The 13,150-nt window shown below is 42.2% G+C and overlaps 1 protein-coding gene across 1 annotated transcript; it reads left to right on the plus strand.

Moving 5' to 3' along the window:
• The first annotated feature begins 84 nt into the window (after nt 1-84).
• crnkl1 (crooked neck pre-mRNA splicing factor 1) lies at nt 85-12,778 on the plus strand. The gene is made up of 14 exons (XM_007898339.2): nt 85-324; nt 3,267-3,419; nt 3,546-3,637; nt 3,782-3,940; nt 4,395-4,561; nt 4,881-5,059; nt 5,720-5,890; nt 6,471-6,662; nt 7,689-7,748; nt 8,588-8,668; nt 9,366-9,605; nt 10,757-10,858; nt 11,424-11,672; nt 12,432-12,778. The coding sequence occupies exons 1-14, from the start codon at nt 277-279 to the stop codon at nt 12,597-12,599; spliced, it is 2,061 nt and encodes a 686-aa protein (XP_007896530.1). The 5' UTR covers nt 85-276; the 3' UTR covers nt 12,600-12,778.
• The last annotated feature ends 372 nt before the right edge of the window (nt 12,779-13,150 follow it).

Genomic DNA, 13,150 nt, shown 5'->3' on the forward strand with positions numbered 1-13,150 from the left:
AGGGGGGGGGGGGGGGGGGGGAGCGGAGAAGGAAAAGGATTCGGTTGGTCACGGCGCGTGCGCGGGGGGGGGGGCAGCACCGCCAGCTTGTCACTGCGCACGCGCGGGCGCCGCTGGGCTCCGGGCGCTGCGCGTGCGCGAGAGGTATTGGGCTGCGAAGGGGAGCGGAGGCCGCGGCCTGTGCTGTGCTGTGTGTGTGTGTGTGGGTGTGTGTTCGGGTGTAAAAGCTGTTCGTGCGGGAAAAAGCACCATTTGTTTTCCTCCTCCAGCTCGACAATGGCGTCCACAGCGGCCGGAAAACAGCGGATCCCCAAAGTGGCGAAGGTGAGCGAGAGCCCGAGGCCCGAGGCCCGGCCCCGAGGCTCGGGCTGTGACCAGACCCCCGGCCTTTGCGTTGAAGAGCAGTAGAGAGTGTGGGGGGGGGGGGTGCGGTGAGACGCAGGGATTGAGGGAGGGAGTAACCACAGATTAGGGAGTGGTAATAATAATAATGATAATAATCCTTGCGTTTGATACCGCGCCGGATCACGTCGTCGAGACGCCTCAAAGCGCTTCCTGGAATGCATGCTAAAGAGTGTAGTGACTGTGTTTTGTGGGTGAAAAGCGGCAACCAATTGCGTACCGGCAAGCTTGGCCACTTGGTGGGGGGGGGGACGGGGGACGGAGAGGGCATGGCCTGTGCAGCAAACAACAGCAACAACAACTTAATGATACTCGCATTTGATATAGCGCCTTATCACGTCTTTCCAGACGTCTCAAAGCGCTTCGCAGAATATACTGCAAAGTGAATGGACTGTATATTTTGTGGGTGAAACTTGCATTTATACAGCCCACCTCATTGCGGTAGCAATCCAGTGCACTTAAACCTGAGTTAGCCAAGTGGAGGCGATGAGCAGAAGAGTAGTGAGGAGGAAATTAGAGAGTTGGGAGGTGCTGGGGTGATTCTGAGGACCTTGAACTTGATCCACTAGAAGCCAGTGGAGCCGAGTAAGTATGGTGACGGAAACACGTAGTTCGGAGCAGGTGAGGTTGAGGACAGTGGAGTTTTGAATAAGTTGGAGTTTATGGATGCCAGAGCCAGGGAGACCAGGGAGGAAGGAGTGCATTTGAAAAATCCAGGCAGGAAGCAACAGGGGTGGGTAAGGGTTTTGGTGGCATTTGCTGTGGGATAGGGGCAGAAGCGAGCAGTGTGGCAGAGGAGAAGAAAAGTGTTCTTGAACTGAGAAAGAAGAGCTGAGGATCGAACTAGATGCCAACATTATGCATTGGTTAGAGAAGTTTGAGAGAGGCTTGGGAAGTTGACCAGGTCAGAGCCAGAGTAAGGAGATATGGGAGCCATATTTGTCCATATTTAGTTGAAGGAAATTGTGGCTCATCCAGACATTGACTGACAGCCAAGCAGCCAGAACATTGGTGTACCCGGAATCCAGTGTGCAATTTTAGATCTTTATCCCAAGTGGAATGCAAAACAATATATAAATGCAAGTAGTCGATAGGAGGATTCTCAGCACTTTCCAGATCTCATTCTCACTTAAAATTGGCTTAATAATATGATCTGCTTCTCGTGCATCTTGCTATGGTGATAAACAGCTCCACGGATTTCATGTGTTTGTGATATTGAACAACAACTTACATTTGTATAGTGCCTCTCACATCAGGAGGATGTCCCAAGACAGTCAGGGATCCGCACCCGAACTGGTGGTTGGGATCAGGAGGGGTGGAGGAAGGGGAGGGTTAGGAGGGTAACCGAAAGCACGGTTGAAGAGTAGGGACTTGAAGGAGACAAGGGAGGGGGCGAGGTGAAAGGAATGGGATGAAGTTCCAAAAGGTGGGGGCAAAGAGGCTGAAGGTCTGCCCGCCAATGGTGGGGCAGGCAAGACAGGGGACATAAACCAGGAGCCTGCTGAGCAGAGGGAACAGACAGGTGGTAGGGGATTAGGAGGTAGAACGGAGCAAAGCTGTGGAGGGCGTGGAAGATGAGGACCAGGATCTTGAACTCTATGAGTTCTGGGGGATAGGCGAGGATGGAGGTGATGGTGTTGCAGAGTCTAGTGCCGGAAAGGACACGGGCGGCCTAGTTCTAATAATCTGCTTTGCTTCTTACTGATCACAAATGCTATTTACAGAGCATCAAAACAAACATAATTTTGATGAATGTTCATTAATATCCATATCCTCCCAGAGTTTCTGGATTATAGATTTTTCTACTTTTGTGATCCGTGAAGAGGCTCTCAAGTTAATGTGTTTGGGCTGTATGCGTTTCCACACATACCTTTCTTTCATTAAACTTGACTACCTCTTTTTCCAATGTACTTTCCTTGGGAAAATTGATGGTTTGCACAGAGTTCAGAAGTTACCTTGGGATGGATCAGTGAGTGGTACATCTATGTCATAACTAGCCATGAGTGGATTAACTTTATAATACTAACAGTAATTCTCACCCATAGAGTCAGCTTCAAAACCTTTCACAAAGATATTTGAAGTGTGTATTGACTATGTGTACGTATATACGCAGCCTGTGTCCTCTCCCGCACCAAACTCCGTGACATGTTCTGGTCATTTATCTCCCCCATTCTTGCCCGACTCCATTGGCTCCCTATCCTTCAAAGGATCCAGTTCAAGATCCTGGTCCTCACCTACAAAGCCCTCCATGGTCTCGCCCCACCCTATCTCTGCGACATCCTAACACCCAACCAACCCGCCCGCTCCCTCTGCTCAGCCAGCTCCGGCCTGCTCCACGTCTGCCAGCCCACCATTGGCGGGAGAGTCTTCAGCCACTCTGCCCCTAACCTCTGAAATTACATCCCCCAATCACTCTGCCTCTCCTCCTCCAAATCCCACCTCAAGACCCTCCTCTTCGACCATGCCATCGGCCACTCCCCATCCCCTCCCTTTTCCCCCCACTGACCCCAGCTCGGGTCTGAAATGCTGTACACTGTCCTCCCTACGTGAAAGGCGCTATACAAATATGATCTTGTTGTTCTTGTTGCGTACGCAAACACAACAGGCAGTTCAACTACAGCGAGTTGTTCTCTGTTTTGCAAAAGCAAAAATAGTTTTCCTCTGATAAATGACCAGAACATGTGGCAATACTTCAACATGTGTGTATATATATATATATATGTATACACACATGTTAAAAGCACAGTTAATTTTACCCTGAAAGCTCCAAGCTTTATTTTTTTTAAAAACAAAATGTGAATTCTTTAACCTCAACTGTATTTGGATGGGTACCTCCAATTGACTTTGTTTGGGTTTCTCCGTAGGTGAAAAATAAAGCACCCGCCGAATTACAAATTACAGCGGAACAACTGCTGAGAGAAGCAAAAGAACGAGAGCTTGAGCTCCTTCCTCCACCTCCTACCCAGAAGATCACTGATGAAGAGGAACTAAATGACTACAAGCTAAGAAAAAGAAAAGTATTGTACTTTGTGATATTTGTGCTTTGTATCCATTTTGCAGAATAGTGTAATAAATGAGATTTATTTTAGCTGGATTTAAGTTGCTTTAATGTTCCTTGCATAATTTATCCCATATGTAAAAAGACGTTTGAAGACAACATACGGAAAAATCGGACTGTTATTAGTAACTGGATAAAGTACGCACAATGGGAGGAGAGCCTCAAAGAAATACAACGGTAACTGCTTTAAGATTTTTTTTGTGAAAATTGTGTATAATATTTAGAAAAATAAACTAAAATTTAATTTAATCTAAATTAATAGTAAAAAGTTATTTTATTCTTCTCACTCTTATGTTAAATGTTCTGCTCGTATCCCTGAAGAGCACGTTCGATTTACGAGCGTGCTTTAGATGTCGATCACAGAAATATCACCCTCTGGTTGAAGTATGCAGAGATGGAAATGAAGAACCGACAGATTAATCATGCCCGCAACATCTGGGATCGAGCTGTTACCATCCTGCCCAGGGTCAACCAGTTCTGGTAGGTTTACAAAAAATATATGAATGATAACGGCTCACTAATTTTTTTTTATTCGTGATGCTGTTTAATCAAAGCAAATGACTTGTGCCAGGCTTCTCTTGGTGTTACTGTGACATACTTCTAGGAGATACCACAGAGTAACTTTAACTCCCCCTCCCAACCATAATTTATTTATGCCTTCATGTGGGAAAGTGTTCAAATATGAGGATGATGATGATTATGATTATTGTTCCAATGATGTGTTGAACTTCCCCATAGTGACCTGGTTCAGATTACAAACACAAGTGCAAACTCATGTTCCATGCCCTCCGTGGTGTTGCTTCTCCATTCCACACATTAGAATGAAAATGCATTTAAAATGCACCTGTCGTGTGCTTCTAATGTCATCGGGAACGATTGACAGTGGATAGTTTGTTCTTATGTATTTTTTTAACAGAGCTTTTTTTGTGGTCAGGTATAAATACACATACATGGAAGAGATGCTGGGAAATGTTGCAGGTGGACGTCAGGTGTTCGAGCGCTGGATGGAATGGCACCCAGAGGAGCAAGCCTGGCACTCCTACATCAACTTTGAACTCCGATACAAGGAAGTTGAAAGAGCCAGGCTGGTTTATGAGAAATATATCCTTTTAAAGATTTTAGGAAGAGAAGGTTTTTACGTAATTAACCATTTTTTATACATTCTCTTCGAAAGTTGCTAGTTGCCATGCATTCCTCTCTAGCTGCAAAGACCATGTTTTGAAGATCAGATAGTAATCATTCTTTCAACTTGTAATTGCATATTACCATGAAGAGGACAAATATTAAGGGGAGTGAGCAAGAGAATGGAATTAGTTTAGATGTTTCATGTGTACAAAACACCAGTGCAGACTTGATGGTCTGGTTTGTTTCTGTGCTCTGGCATTCTATGAAAAAGTAGCTTTCCTTAATTTGTTTGTACTTGTTACCATCCACCCGGATATTAAGAACTGGATTAAATATGCCCGATTTGAAGAAAGGCACAGTTACATTGGACATTCACGGAAAGTATATGAAAGAGCAGTGGAGTTTTTTGGGGAAGACCACATGGACGAACAGCTTTTTGTAGCATTTGCAAGGTTCGAGGAGCACCAGAAAGAAGTAAGAAAGACACTGGATTTCTTTATTTTTGAAGGCAAGATAAAATTTGTGTCTTGTTACATGTTTAGGTTCAAACTCCTGACATGAAAGGCGCTATGCTAATGTAATTTTGTATTGTATTGACAGAGCACCCAAACTGTAACCTCGGAGAACATCCAATTTGTGGTGTTCCTCCCATGTCCAAGTAGGTAATAATAAACCATATAGGCAAGGAGACTGAAGGTTCAGTTTGCAGTTTGCTTTGATTTAGCTGATCTCGGTCAGAGTAGCTGTAGCGGAACTATAATTGGACTTGGCATCACTGGGCTAGAGATCCAGTTGCTTTCTGCTGGAAAGTGTATGTATGGTGATGGGTTAAAGTAGAATCAGGCTCTTTTGATGCACTATAGTCACAAAAACGTCAACGCTCATCATCTAGCCTCACATGGGAAGAATGGCCCCTTAAATGAAGTACTGTCAATGGACCTATGAGCCACCATCTTCGAGGTAAAGAGAAGAAAGTCGGCAAAGAAACCTTACCAATTTATATTAACATCTAGCTTTTTGTGCAACTTCTAAACTTATGGGTCAATTTGACTTGGCCTATCTATTGAAACCTTTCTCTATCGTCTTTGAATGAAGTCCTTCATGTTAGATTGCCACTTTGAATTTCTTTTCTAGTTTGAAAGAGTAAGGGTGATTTACAAGTATGCATTGGACAGGATTGCAAAGCAGCAAGCTCAAGAGCTCTTCAAAAACTACACAGTGTTTGAGAAGAAGTTTGGTGATAGGAGAGGCATTGAAGATGTGATCGTCAGCAAGAGGCGCTTTCAGTACGAAGAGGAAGTCAAGGTACGTTTTATCTTTGTCCATTTCGATGAAAAGTAAATTAAGGATTATTCAAAATATAAATAAAATTGCTAATGGATCTGTTAAGTAAATCAGGTTTGAATTTAGTAGTACAGTAAACCTCATAAGTTGCATGAGTGGGGACCATACATATAACTTATGCAACGTACGAGTTATGTCAAACTTGCTTAGACTATAAACTTTTGAACCGGACTTGGGCAGATGTACGATTTAGGGAATTAAACAATTTATACAGATCAGACTCGTGCAAGTTTTACTGTATTTGTTGGGGTGTGGGTCTCCTCAGAGGAACTGGTGTGAGCACATTTTGTTCTGCTATGTGGTCTATTTTACTGGGAGGAACAGAAAAATCTGTTTATATTCTCCAATAGTAATGTACTCTTTCAAAACTAATTTAAATTCTTAATAACTTTCTTGTAGATTATCTGTAGGGATGGGAATAACCGAATGCAGGCAACATTTAAGGCATAATGAGTTAGTAACTGCTCACATTTCTGTACTTTCAAAACTAAGTACTAAGCATATTTGGATAACCCAAGATTTCATGTTTGTTTCCTGAAAGGCCAACCCACATAATTATGATGCCTGGTTTGACTACCTTCGACTCGTCGAAAGTGATGCAGATTCTGATGCTGTGCGTGAAGTGTATGAGAGAGCAATAGCCAATGTACCACCAATTCAGGAAAAGAGGCACTGGAGGAGATACATTTACTTATGGATCAATTATGCCTTGTATGAAGAGCTGGAGGCAAAGGTACTCATACAAGTAAACTTAATCTTTTGAAAATAGTTCCCAGTCCCTCACATACTTTCCATGAGCAATCATTTTCTTTAAAATAAATCAGTCTTTTTTTTATTCTTTGCCCCATTCTTTTCCCCAGGCAGCATTCCTTTAATAGCTGAGAGAATGGCTAGGAAACCTGCTCCCAAGTTCCTTGAAGTTCTCTTGTCAAGTTGCCCACTGGGAGGTCTGTGAAAACAATTAGATGAAGACACTTGTTCCTCTTTGTATTAGCTCTGAGCTGGCAGAGCTGTTGTAGTAGATAGTGATAGACAGCAGGCTCCCTTCATTGACTTACATGATTTAATATGATATAAGCCTATTTTGCTGACTGACAAAGGAGAATGTCACATTGCGCTCTGAGACGCTACCCTGCACGAAGGGCACCCTACAAGCGCAAGTTGTTGTTTCTTTCTGAGGAATTGTATTAGGGAAAACTACATCTAATAATGGTCTGTTCCAGAACCTGGATTGAAGAGGTTTTGAAGTAAAGTTAATTCAGTTGTCATTAGTTACAATTGCCGTTTTTGTTGAGAACATTTTTTTTAATCCCAACTTCCAGGCTTGTTATAATATAAATAATAATCCTTGCGTTTGATATAGCGCCTTTCCACGTCTTCGAGACGTCTCAAAGCGCTTCATGAAATTCACTGTAAAGTGGAGTGAGCGTATTTTGCGGATGAAATACGGCAGCCAATTGCGCACAGCAGTGTCCCATAAATATTCGTGGACTGAATGACCAAACTTATTATTTTTTGGGGAAGGAATTATTCCCCCCAGAAAAGCGAACCGCCAATCGACTAACAAGCGGGTTCCTGCTTACAGCTAGATAAACAGAGTCATGTGTGTGTGTGTGTGTCGAGTAAGGAAACGTGTCCAATGTTTTGCTCTGCCCTTGTATATTATCTTATTCAACATAATATACACATATGCATTTTGTGCTTCTGAGAATATGTTGTATAGTGTATGTAATAAGCTTTGGTGTTCATTCCTCAACAGGATCCAGAGAGGACCAGACAAGTGTATCAAGCATCTTTAGAACTTATTCCCCACAAAAAGGTGCAATTCTCTAGTTCTGAAACTATTTTATTAATTAGGATGATTGATTTTTGATACTGGTGTGATATCAGTACTGTACTAAGTTTTTTTTTGCTAACTCATTCTTTATACCATTTACAAAGGCTTAATAAAAAGATTGTGCTCAGCGTACTTTAGCCCTCAGCTTTACTGTGATGTCGTAGTCCTAATGTTGTCTTGACTACACTGGAAAATATAGTGGGGCTTCCAAAACAACAACAACAAGATTTCATTTATAGAGCGCCTTTCACGTCGGGAGGACGTCCCAAGGCGCTGGACAGTTGGGTTGGGACCCGAGCAGCGGGGAAATGGTCAGGGTGAGGGGAGGGAAGGGAGGGAGCGAGGAGGGGTAGAGAGTCGAGAGGGGAGCTGAAGGCACGGTCGAAGAGAAAGGTCTTGAGACCAGCCTTGAAGGAGGAAAGGGAGGAATCAAGGCGAAGGCACTGGGGGATGGAGTTCCAGAGCCTAGGGGCTGAGAGGCTGAAGGCCCGGCCACCGACGGTAGGGCGGTTGGGGCGGGGGATGTGGAGCAGACCGGAGCCAGAGGAACGAAGGGTACGGGCAGGTACTTAGGGGGATAGTAGGTCGGAGAGGTAGGAGGGAGGAAGGCCGTGAATGGCCTTGTAGGTAAGGATGAGGATCTTGAATTCGATCCTCTGGGGGATGGGGAGCCAGTGAATACAGTGAATAATACTGGGCAATCTGGTCTGGACTCTTTATGCAGGCATCTGTGGTTAGAATAGGTACAGCTAAATAAATAACCATTACTTTCTTGATGTATCTACACTAACATTGGTCTTAATGTCTTGAACTCTTTTCAGTTCACCTTTGCCAAAATGTGGTTGTTATATGCACAGTTTGAAGTTCGACAGAAGAGTCTGGCTATGGCCAGGAGAGCTTTGGTAAGTGATGTTACGTTTTTGTGATATACTTATCATACATTTACTTACTTTTCAAAGAGAAGGGAGTTTCTCCCCAAGTCCTGGCGAACAATCCCAATATCGTGGTCATTCACTTCATGGCTGTTTGTAGGACATTGCTGTTCGCAAAATTGGCTGCCACATTCACCCACAAAACACACAATCACTCCACTTTGCAGTATATCCTGTGAGGCACGTTAAAACATCCTTCTGAAATGAAGTGAAAGGCACTATAGGAAATGTAAGGATTATTATTTAGTTCTTTTAGTTAGAATAAGTTATGATAGTTTTATCACAAAACATTCCTGTTGGGCCTTTTTTTATGCCACCATGGAGGTCTTATTAATTGCTCACCTATTTAGGTGACATCAGTAATCAAATGAGAGTATAGTCAATGCAAGATATTGCATTTTTAAAAAAAGTTTTTCTATTTCTCGAATGCTCTTTAACTTTTTTTTGAAAAATCCTTGTAATCACTGTGTGATCAATGGTGCACTTTTGATCAAAAAGGAGATTGAATAGTGTTATTCCGTTGCCAGCCACTAGTCCAATGAAACAGGGATATTCCTGTTAGTTTATGGACGCAATTCCACGATTGATAAATCTTCTGTCACTCACAGAATACGAGCTGAGTAGACCACCTGCCATTGAATGCAAAAATCGTAACTTTTTTTCTCAGGGTACAGCAATAGGGAAATGTCCAAAAAACAAGCTGTTCAAAGGATACATTGAACTTGAACTCCAACTTCGTGAGTTTGACCGGTGCAGGAAACTCTATGAAAAGTACCTCGAGTTCTCACCAGAGAATTGCACCACGTGGATTAAGTTTGCTGAGCTGGAGACCATCCTTGGTGATATTGAACGTGCTCGTGCAATATATGAACTGGCAATCGGCCAACCAAGACTAGATATGCCAGAGGTAAGACATCATGTTTTCAATCTGTTAGAGCTCTGGAAACTTGTTTCTTTGCCATATTTAATTATATAACTGATTCATTGTTTACACAATCAAACAAGTACTTTTAAGGTAATCAAGTGGATATCAATTGAGTACTCAGAATTTGTAGTTGCTTTCAAGTGAAATTGCCTGTCAGAAATGAAGTCCTGGATGAGTTCTAACTTTCTTGAAGTTTGACAGGACAGAAGCTCTCCTGATTGGCTTCTGTCAGCTCTTCTCACCTCAAATGCTAACTGGCAATGTCAATTTCCACAGATGCACACTCCCAACTCACAGAGCCAGTGTGGACCTTTCTGCCTTGTTTGACTCCCAACTATCCTTCAAATTCCATATTCGTGTTCGCTCCAAGATACTACCCTGTGTGAAGGGCGCTTATTGTTATTGTTGTTAGCTGCTCGGCTTTCCCTCGTCTCTGAAACATTGCCTGCTTCCACCACTACCTATCTCCTCGGGCTGTCGGGACCCTCATCCATACTTTTATTGCATACAGGCTTCACTATGCCAACACTGGTCACTGGACTCCCTAGGTCTTCCTTACACAGCCCATGTCCTTTCCCACCCCAGACTCAATGAGCCTATCACCCCCATCTTTGCTCAGCTCTACTGACTTCCCATTCCCCCAGTAAATTGAGCTTAAGATCCTCATTTTCACCTTAAGTTCCTTCACTGTCTAAGCCCAATTAACCTCTGCAGCTTCCTTCAACAAAACCTAGACACTCACTTCTCTCAGCAAACGCAAGCCTTCATGTGCCCGCCCTATCCACCCCACTATCGGCAAGTGAGCTTTGTAATTCTGCCTCCGCTCTCTGATACTGCATCCCAGAGTACCTATGATTCGCTGCCTTCCACCACTCATTCAAGACCTGCCTCTTTGACTGCCTTTGGTTGTCTTTCCCCTCCCCACTCCCAGCCCTTCCAGCTGCATCAAATGCTTTGAGATGTCCTGATGTGAAATGTAAATTATAATGTGCTAGTATAAATGTAAATTATAATGTACTAGAATCCTGATTTGAGATATTATGTCAGTATTGCATTGCTTATGGTGTTGATCCATACACATAAATTGCGATTTTTGAACTGGATAATTTTGTTCCCTTTGAACCATTTTTCAGGTTCTCTGGAAGTCCTATATCGACTTTGAAATTGAACAGGAAGAATATGAAAGGACGAGAAAGCTTTACAGGTGCCTGCTTCAACGTACTCAGCATGTTAAGGTATTTAAAGGTGTTTTTACAATGTGTATAAATCCAAGAATGGAAATGTTGTGAATAATCTGACAAGATTTCCTATTCGTAAGATTAAGTTAGTTGGATTCTTGTTTTAACCCACATTTGTCATTTCATAATCTTGTATCAATTAATCTCAATTGAAAAAAGTCTAGAGCATAGTTGTGGCTGAAATGTCTGGTTAACGATATTGGATTCGGCTGTGATGCCCCTCCTGACACAACAGGCAAGATAACTAACCATACCTGGTTGAAGGACAAGGAATTAGATGACTTCAGTAGAGGAAATTTGGGTGGAAATTAACAATAAAACAATTCGAAATATAACTGTCAATATCAGGGAATATTACCATACTATCTTGCAGCTCAAACTTCATTCTCATGGCTTCTGATAGATGTGAATATCTTGACTGTTAGAATACCACTTCATAATCACCAAGTATTCTTTTTTTGCATTTGAATACAAACTTTTCTGTATGATTTATTAATGGAGGAGAGGATTAGGCTGACATTTTTGCATTGTCGAACTGTAATGTGTTTTTTGTTTTCTATAGGTGTGGATCAGTTATGTTCAATTTGAACTCTCGGTGGAAGGCACAGACCGGTTAACCAGATGCCGGCAGATCTATGAGGATGCCAACAGATCTCTGCGGAACTGTGAGGAGAAAGAAGAGCGACTCATGTTCTTGGAGTCCTGGAAGGACTTTGAAGTAGAATTTGGTACAGAGTCATCGCAAGAAAGAGTTGAAAAACTCATGCCAGAACGGGTGAAGAAGAGGCGAAAGCTGCAGGCAGATGATGGGGTAAGTGCATTGCTCAAAGACTTGCATGTGAACACATGCATGAAATGTTTCTTGACAAGTCTGGACAAAAAAGGTTACATGAAGAATATCCTAATTATGAGCTAAAATAATAAATGGAGAAATGTGATCTAATGAAAGTATTGTTGGAAAATGTACCAGACTGAAATTGCAATTAAAAATAAACTGAATACTGGAAATATGAATAAAAAGTTGGACATGCACAGGTGAATCAACAATTCTGAAAAATAAATGTCCCACAAACCACCATGGAGTGACCAATTATATTTTGGGGGCATTATTGGCCAGGATACTGGGAGAAACTCCCTTTTCGTTTCAAATAGTGCCATGGAATCTTTGACATCCACCTGAACAAACAGGCAGATGGGACCTCGGTTTAATGTCTAGTATCAAATTTGCATGATGTTCTGTTAGCATAGCTGCTCGACAGTTTAAGATCTTGAATGCTTAGGTTATCTACAAGAGAAATGTCCAGCCTGAAAACCATGAGGTAAAGGGGGAGCAATCTATGTCAAGTTCTGAACTAAATTGTATTAGCTGTTGGATCAGATTTGAAAGGTGAGTTTTGTTCAAATTCAGGTTGAGTTTGAAAAGAACTCACAAACCTGGAAACTTAGATTTTAGATTATAATAATGTGGTATCCACATTGTATTTTGTGGTAATTGGCTGTTTTATTAGTCTATGTTAGGATTATAATTGTTAAAATCGTTTTGATGAATGTTTACTTTCTGTGCTGACAGACGGATGCTGGTTGGGAAGAGTATTATGATTACATATTCCCAGAGGACTCTGCAAATCAGCCAAACCTCCGGTTGCTGGCTATGGCCAAACTCTGGAAGAAACAACAGCAGGATGACGAAGAGGATGAGGAAGAACCAGACAAAGATGCAGATGAAACTGAATCCTGATGAGTGGACAACTAGAGCCACCTCGTCTCCCACAGCCCAGTTTACTGAGTTGGAAGCATTTTTGCTTCAGATTGCCCTCCCTTGCTGATGGCTTCAGATTTTTGTACAATATTTTCAAGTGTGAACTTTCAAGTTCTTATTTTTGTGAACTCATTAAATACATTTTTGTAACCACTGTATTTTGTTTGCAGATTGGGTAGTGTTTTTCTTTTAAAAATATACTTGTTTCAGACCAGGGGTAGCCAACTTGCAACTCGTGATTATTTTACGCACCATAATGCAGCCCACAAGTTGGCCATCCCTGGTCAAGAAAATGTTCCTTGTTGGTGTATGCTATGTGAAATTATGATATTTGACAGCAACCTTTACAAAAGCAAAGTGTTCTGCCATGCTATTAATAAACTGATATCTGGTAATACACCTTCATCACCTCTTTATTATAAAAAAGGTGTAATACTGAAAAGGCCAAGGTATGGCGCAACATGCAGTAGTGAATATTACTTTCATTTTCCATTGTTATTGGCCCTTTAGTCTCTTCTGTAGGGGTAATG

The sequence above is a fragment of the Callorhinchus milii genome, unplaced genomic scaffold (genome assembly GCF_018977255.1).
Source record: "Callorhinchus milii isolate IMCB2004 unplaced genomic scaffold, IMCB_Cmil_1.0 Scaffold3, whole genome shotgun sequence".
NCBI lineage: Eukaryota > Metazoa > Chordata > Chondrichthyes > Chimaeriformes > Callorhinchidae > Callorhinchus > Callorhinchus milii.